The sequence below is a fragment of the Nematolebias whitei genome, chromosome 2 (assembly GCF_014905685.2).
Source record: "Nematolebias whitei isolate Nwh7 chromosome 2, NemWhi1, whole genome shotgun sequence".
In the NCBI taxonomy this organism is placed as follows: Eukaryota; Metazoa; Chordata; class Actinopteri; order Cyprinodontiformes; family Rivulidae; genus Nematolebias; species Nematolebias whitei.
Window position 1 is genome coordinate 15,192,788 of NC_056499.1, and position 8,415 is coordinate 15,201,202.

At 43.3% G+C, this 8,415-nt stretch overlaps 1 protein-coding gene across 1 annotated transcript in view; it reads right to left on the reverse strand.

Annotated features, from left to right (window-relative positions):
* il16 (interleukin 16) overlaps window positions 1-6,963 on the reverse strand; it is a 38,935-nt gene extending 31,972 nt beyond the window's left edge. The window contains exons 1-2 of the mRNA XM_037693340.1: window positions 6,940-6,963; window positions 85-207 (exon numbers count right to left, since the gene is read on the reverse strand). Coding sequence (XP_037549268.1) covers window positions 85-207; window positions 6,940-6,963 — 147 coding nt within the window. The remainder of the gene's footprint in view (window positions 1-84; window positions 208-6,939) is intronic.
* Between the last annotated feature and the right edge of the window lie 1,452 nt (window positions 6,964-8,415).

An 8,415-nucleotide genomic window follows, 5' to 3' on the forward strand; every position in this document is an offset into this window, starting at 1 on the left:
ATTATTATTATTATTATTATTATTATTATTATTATTATTATTATTATATGAAACCAATCAGCCAGATTGGTCAACTATATTTACCTTGAGGTGATTATTATTGGATGTAAATTCTTCATCTGTGTATCCAGGTATGAACCGAGGATCAAGCGCTGAATGATGATGACCTTGTGTAGGAGGGTGGAGGGCGTCTTCATATGAATTATCCTGAGGAGCAGAAACCATGAGAGACAAGTCAAGTGATGTCCAGAAGAAGTCATCATCACTGGTAGTCCTTTCAGGTCCAAATGTTCTGGAGTCAGATGAGAACGTGTGTATTACAATGAAATAAATTGTGGTAATGAAAAGATTTGATGCAGAAAAACTGGTCCGTGCATTTATCACGTCTAGGTTGGACTATTACAATTGTTTATTATCTGGGTGTCCAACAAATTCTTTAAAACTTATTCCGTTGATCCAAAATGCTGCAGAGTTTTAACAGGAGTTAGTATAGGAGAGATCATATTTTTCCAGTTTTAGCTTTGCTCCATTGACTCCCTGGCAAATTCAGAACAGAATTCAAAATATTAATTCTAACCTACAAAGCCCTCAACAACCTACCTCAATTTTATATTACAGATCTTATTGTTCCATACTTTCCTAACAGAGCACTCTACCTGTTTGTATTTGTAATTATTTCTATCCTTAACATGTGTTTTTTGTCTTTCCTCCAATAGAAAGTACATCTGGCCCGGTCATCTTATGTTTGTTTGTTTCTACTTCCTGTCCTCTGAAACCCCAGCCAGTTGAAGCAGATGGCCGCTAGTCCTGAGCCTGGTTCTGCCGGAAGTTTCTTCCCGTTAAAAGGGAGTTTTTCCTTTCCACTGTTGTCTTTGTGCTTGCTCAGGATGGGTTGCTGTGGAGAAGTGAAGATTTAACACAATCTGCTGGCTTCTTTAGATAGATAACTTGTACTAATTAGCTTTTATAATGTATGTGAATGATTTTGTACAGTGCCTTGAAACAATTTCTTTTGGGACTTGGTGCTAAAGAATAAAGAATTACATTCTTCAAAAAAGCTTTGAGAACTTTCACCTGATTTTAAATATAAAACAACCAAAACAGACTTCCTGAGGTGTATCAATGAGTTAAGTCTTTGCCTTTTTTGGCACACAGCTTGATGTTGTCCATATAGAGGAGGTGACTGATGATTTTTCCACTTTGGAGCCATTATCATAGCCACTCTTTGCAATGATCTGACTGAGGGGGTTCAGGCCTATGCAGACAGGAGTGGGGAATATGCATCACATGGTATGTGTCACTTTTGATGCTGGCTTGTGCAGTTGGCTTTGAATGGGCCTCTAGAATTATCTTTCACATTGCCATTGAGTTCTTGATGAAGGTTGTTCTGGCCCTTTTGCATTGTAAGTCCTGGTCTGGCCTGGGTTGGCCCAGCTGAGGTTCTGAGTTTTTGAAGTGGACAGTCTGTCCCACTTCCAGCTTGATATTTGGAATCCAGAGACCTTGTGTTCCTTGGGTGTCACAGATTTGATATCAGAAGACTGCAGGTCATTGATTGGTCCACTGGCCACACAACTTCAAGACTGTAAACAAGCTAACATTAGCTAGCATTAGTGATAGAAAAATGTGTTTTCTCATTTCTCTTATTGTCAGAATATTTTTTCTGCAATGTTAAACTTTATTAGTTTACAGGTGCTAGCAAAAAAACCCACCAAGTCACATTACATAATTTGTGCGTTATTTTCCTGACCTTTTTTACCACTTAAACAAAACGACAAACCAAACTGTGATAAAGTGTCTGCCAGCTGATTGGAATGTGGAGACAGTGGCTGCAGAGGAGGAAGGAAATCCTCCTCCTTGGTACTGGGAATGTATAAATAATTGCATCTTTGTCCAGATTGTCTCTTACAATGCAAAAGAGCTACCGGTATTAGTGTCCTGATGCTATTGTACAGTTTCAAGTACTGCAGTATTCATGTGTGCATTTAGTGGTGTGCTTTCTTGTACCGTAGTTGCACAGATTTGTGTATCTGGTCTTACAGTCTGGAGCTATGAATCTAGATAGTACATACAGTAGGTTGTTCCCATACTCAGATGGTGTATAGAAATAGAACAAATACCATCTGATTCAAGGGGGAGCTGCAGTAGCTCCGTGGTCAGTGCTGCAGTCCTGTAATCCTGAGAGCCCAGGTTGCAAAGGGTATTCAATGTAAAACAATACTGTAGTCAGATCCTTAATTTGAGTTCCCTCTCAATGAATTTAGGTTCACTTCCCCTGTAGAGACGAGCAGCTAAAAGGAAAAACAACAAAAATCGGGTTCAAGATCTTACTGGAGCTCACTTCGTTGAGGTTAGTCTCAGAATTTCACGATTTCTAAATATTTTGATTTCAACCTCAAAATAAATAAATAAATGCATTTTCCCAACTTTTTCTGAATGACCTCAAGTGTGTCAGTTAATGTGTGAAATTACTGATTTAAATGACAAAATAATAACAAACATGGATTTATTACCTGACTGCATGTTTCATTGTGAAAGTCTTTCCTTCCATCCTCATTCAACCCAGAACTACTGCTCAGGACCGGTCTGTTAAAAATGGACTGTGGTTCTGGACTCAGAAGGTTGCAGTACCTGAGCAGAAAACACACAACAAGAAATTAAAACTACATTTGTCTTTCTTTAAAAAAAAAAAAAAAGTCTTATGTATAAGTCTGTGTGTAAAGTGAAGAAAAAAAGCAATATTTTTCTTTTTTAGAGGAACAATTTCCTTCAAGTGATGTTTGCATTAAAGCTGTAATTTTATCAATAAGACAAGACAATCTGAGTTGCTGTTCTCTGTTGCGTCACTCTGCAAAATGGAAGAAAATAATGATAATGGAAGAGACACGTTAAATTTGGTTACAGCATTCTCTGACAAACAGCTACTGCAGTGAAAAGTACTCGCAGAGGCTGTGCAGTCCATCAGTGAAAACTCAGAGTTGTTAAAATAATCAAACGGAGCAGGATCGTGAGGACATGTCATAAAGTGTTTAATCTCTCTGCTGTAAATCAGAACCAAATCAGAGTCTGAAGAAAAAAATGAGAAGGCATGTGGAACTTTTGGGTCAAACCAAAGGACTTAAATTATTAAAAGCTGTGTTTAAGTTATTACTTTACCCATCCATCCATCCATTACATGCTTGTTCTGAAGTAGGGTCGTGGGGGCAGCAGCTTGAGCAAGGAGGCCCAGACATCTCTTTTCACAGCCAACTCTTCCAGCTCTTCTGGGAGGAGTCCAAGGCGTTCCCAGACAACCAAAGGATGTTGTCTTTCCAGCATATCCTGGATCTTCCTTAGGACACACTGGAGCGACTACATGTCCTAGGTCTTCCCCAGGGTCTCTTCCCAGTCGAACATGCCCGAAAAAACCTCCCTAGGGAGGTGCCCAGGAAGCAACCTTACCAGATGCCTGAACCACCTCAACTGGCTTATCTCGATGTGGAAGAGCAGCAGTTCTATTCCAAGTTTCTCCCAGATGACAGAATATCTCGCCCTATCTCTAAGGGAGTCCAGCTACCCTGCGAAGGAAACCCATTTCAACTTCCTGTATCCCAAGATACTTGAACTCCTCCACTTGAGGCAGAACCTCACCCTCGACCTGAAGAGAGCAATCCACCCAATCCACTGGAATCCCTCCATGCCCTCGCTACACTGAGAAATTAGGTCCATAAAAGTTATGAACAGAATCGGTGACATTAGGCAGCCCTGGCAGAGACTAACTCCCCCCTGAAGGGGTTTGACTTACTACCAGCAATGCAAACCAAACTCTTGCACTGCTTGTATAGAGACCGAACACCAATTAGCAATGGGCCCCCAGTCCCATACTCATGGAACACCCCCCACAGTGTACTATGAGGAACACGGTCAAAAGCTTTCTCCAAGTCTACAAAACACATATTGACTGGATGGGAAAACTCCCATGACTCCTCAAGGACCCTAGTGAGGGTAAAAAGCTGATCCAGTGTTCCATGGCCAAGACAGAACCCACATTGTTCCTTCTGGATCTGAGGTTCGACCAACAATCTGACTCGCTTCTACAGTACCCTTGAATAGACCTTACCAGAGAGGCTAAGGGGAGTTAAGCCCCTATAATTAGAGCACACACTTCGGTCCCACTTTTTGAACATGGGAATCACCACCCCAGTCTGCCAATCCAGCAGCACTGCCACCGATGTCTATGCAATGTTGCAAACACGTGTCAACCAAGACAGCCCACAGCATCCAGAATCTTAAGGAAATCAGGGAAGATCTCATCCACCCCAGGAGCTCTGCCACTTTGGAGCTTTTTAACCACCTTGGTGACCTCAGCTACGGTTTTGGATAGACCAACCCCAATGTCCCCCAACACAGCTTCCTCCATGAAAGATGTGCCGGTTAGATTGAGAAAGTCTGAGAAGTATTCCTTCCACCTCCTGACAACATCACTGGTTGAGATCAATAGCACCTCACCTTCACTGTAAACAGTATTAGTAAAGTGCTGTTTTCCCCTCTTCAGACGCCTGATGGTTTGCCAGAATCTCTTTGGAGCTGACCGAGAGTTTTCATCCAAGGCCTCACTGAACTCCTCCCACATCCAAGCTTTTGCCTCAGCAACAGCCAAGGCTGTGGACCGTTTGACCCTCCAGTACTCCTCAGATGCCTCTGGAGTCCCACCAGCCAACAAGGCCCGATAAGACTCCTTCTTTAGCTTAACAGCATCCCAAACCCGGGGTGTACACCACTGAGTTCAAGGATGGCCACTGCAAGAAGCACCGACAACCTTGCGGCTACAGCTCAAGGCAGCTACTTCAACAAATGAAGTGTGAAACATGGACCACTCAGACTCAATGTCCTCCACCTCAGCTGGGATATTGTTAAAGCACTACCGGAGGTACAAGTTGAAGATCTTTCTGATGGATTCTTCAGCTAGGCATTCCCTGCAAGCCTTCACTACACGTTTAGGTCTACTGGGTTTGTCTGACATCTTCCTCCACCATCTGACTTAACTCACTACCAGGTGGTGATCAGTTGACAGCTCAGCTCCTGTCTTCACCCGAGTGTCCAAAACAAATGGCTGCAAATCAGATGACAGGACTACAAAGTCAGTCATTGCTCTATGACCTAGGACATCCTGTTGCCAAGTGTACTTACGGACATCCTTATGTTTGAACATTGTGTTTGTGATGTACAAATTATGACTAGCACAGAAGTCAACAACAGAACACCACTCAAGTTTAGATCAGAGAGGCCATTCCTCCAAAATCACACCCCTCAAGGTCACACTGTCATTACTCACATGTGCATTGAAGTCCCCCAGCAGAATAAAGGAGTTCCTAGCTGGTGCACCTTCCAGCACCCCTTCCAAGGACTCCAAGAAGGCCAGATACTCTGAACTGCCATTTGGCGCATACGCACAACCAACAGTCAGAGCCTGTCCCCTCACCAAAGGTGCAGGGAAGCCACCCTCTCATCGACAGGGAAAAACTCCAACACACAGGCACCAAGTTGGGGGGACAAAAGTAGACCCACACCAGCTCGGCACCTCTCACTATGGGCAACTCCTGAGTGGAATAAAGTCCAGCCCCTCTCAAGGAGAGTGGTTCCAGAGCCCATGCTGTGCACCAATGTGAGCCCAATTACTGTATATCTAGTTGGTACCTCTCAACCTCACGCACAAGCTCAGACTCCTTCCCCACCAGAGAGGTTACATTCCATGTCTCAAGAGCCAGCTTTGGTAAGCCAGGGTCAGAGCGCCAAGGTCCCCACCTTCAGCCACTGCCCATGACATCTTGCACCTGACTTTTATGGCCCCCTCCTCTGGGTGATGGGCCCACAAGAAGATGAACCCATGTTCATTCTTCGGGCTGAGCCTGACCGGGCTCCAGGGGTAGAGACCTGTCACCAGGTGTCTGCCAATGAGCCCCTCCCCAGGTCTGGCTCCAGGCTGGGGCCCTGGTAACCCACATCTGGGGAAGGAACACTGAGCTTCTTGTTTTAATTTGTCCATAGAAGTCTTCTAAATCACTCTTTTGTCTGGCCTGTCACATAGAGCATGTCTGCCTTGGGAGACCCTGCCTCTGGTTTCTCTTGAAAATTAGTTCTCGTGGCTCAATGAGACTACCTGTATAAATAAAGGGTAAATGAGAAGAAGAAAAAAAAGACCCTACCAGGGGTAATTAAAATAGTCCTGGATCCTAGGATCTTTCAGGCACACAAACTCCTCAACAGTGATAAGGTGGCAATTCAAGGAGGAGCTTTAACCATCTGTATGAATATTGAAAATCCCACTTCTTCTAATTTTTGCTCTTTCGGCTATTCCCGCTTCAGGGGTCTTCACAGCAAGTCTTCCTCCTCCATCTCATTGTCCCCTCACTCCAACTGCCTCCATGTCCTATCTAACTGTATTCATATATCCAACATTTTTTCAGTCAGATCATCTGGGCAGTTTCTTTTTTTGTGCTGAAACATTTTGCCTTCGATCCGGAAGGCTTCATCAGTCAAGGAAACACACAACAAAACTGATTCTTCCGCTAACAGCTTACTTCAAAGCGGAACAAACCAGTTTTGCTTGTGATAAGATGGTCTCTTTGGTACGCCCCCTCCTCTATTGCCGGCCCTCTTCCTTGTTGACAGTCGTGTCAAACTGGAAAACAACAAAGTCCATGCTCAATAATCCAGGTATACAATCCAACATTTTTTCAGTCAGGTCATCTGGACAGTTTCTTTTTTTTCTGTCCAGATGACCTGACTGAAAAAAATGTTGGATTGTATACCTGGATTATTGAGCATGGTCTTTGTTGTATTCATATATCTTTTCTCACACACAACCATCCAATGCTGTCTGGCCACACTCTCCCCTGCCACAACCTTACAGTCTCCAATCTCCCTCAGGTTTCCTCTTCTACACAGAATGTAGCCTACCTGCATACTCCTGTCTCCACACATAGCTCACTTTATGTCCCTCCCTTTTTTTGGAAATAAGTGTTGGCTACAGCCATTTCCATTCTCTTGGCAAAATCCACCATCTGTCCTTCCTAGTTTCTTTCATGGCCACCAAACCTACCCATCACTTCCTCATCCCCTCTGTTTCCTTCACCAACATGTTCATTCAGGTATGTTCCAATGACCACTCTCTCCTGCCTGGGTGACACTTTTCCTTCTATGGGGTCTTCGACTAACAGTAGCACAATTTTTGCCATCATCCTGTTTGTCGACAGCATTGGTCAGTCTACATTCCTCCCCACACCTATGGTCACAAACCTTGTGTAGTGAATGAAAAAATGTGATTGTGGATGCAGGTGGTCAAAACCACTTTTCTCTGCAGTGTAGGTGCCCAAAACATATGGCCACAGGTCAGATAACATGACTACAAAGTCAATCATTGATCTGCGACCTACAGCGCCTTGTGTAGTTATGGACACATTTGATGGTGAGGGACATCAATATTCTTGTTGTCATCTATCTGTATTCTGAAACTTTCTTTGTACTATAAGCAGAAGAAAGATGTGCAAGACTACAACTCTGCTTCCTGGCTTGGATCCTGGATAGTCAACAATTTGAATGACTAACAACCAAATTTCTAGATAGAAGTGTGGCTCAATTCAAAGTGGAATGGATGCCATCTATTTCTGCATCAGTCCAGGTGTTCCCCAAAATTATCTACATAGCCCACATTGTCTTAAGGACACCACTTGAACAGTCAGCAGTTGAACGACAACTTGAAGCTAAACATGTCACTCTGGTCAGGTTAGGGAGGGGACCAGAAAAAAAACAATAGAGTCCAACATGGTTTTGTCAAAGTTACCAGTACACACCAACCTCCGATTGGCATAACCAGGTGTCATTACTGCTGATGTGAATAACAATTTGACTGTATTTAGCCTTAGCCTTAGTAAGCAGTTTCAGGTAGGATTCAGTGTCAACCACTCTGGCCCCAGGAATGCATTTGACTATGGTTGCTGAAGTCCCCAGTTCTGCATTTCGAACTATGTAGTGTCTGCTTCCCAGCGGGTGTGTTGCTGAGTGAGGAAAATAGGTTTGAAACATGAACTGGGGGCTTATCCTTAGCAATATGACAACTCCAAACTGTCACCCAGCCAGCCTGGTTTCCTGGCTGCTCAGGGTTTACTGGAGAAGCTCTAACAGGAGCTACTCTTACAGTATCTTAGAGCAACTCCAGACTTCTTCTTTTAACGATGGAATGTTGTTTATATTTTTTCCAGCCAGACTTTGTTTTTCTTGTCATCAGCTACTGTTTGTTTTTTGTTGTAAAAGTGTTGTTTTTAAATTTTAATTTCAAACTTGTTTGCTGCTGTGACAAACCAACTTCGATCATAAAATATCTTCTTCTTTTATGTTGTTCAAACGGATGTTTGGAAGTTCTACTTTTTTTTATTG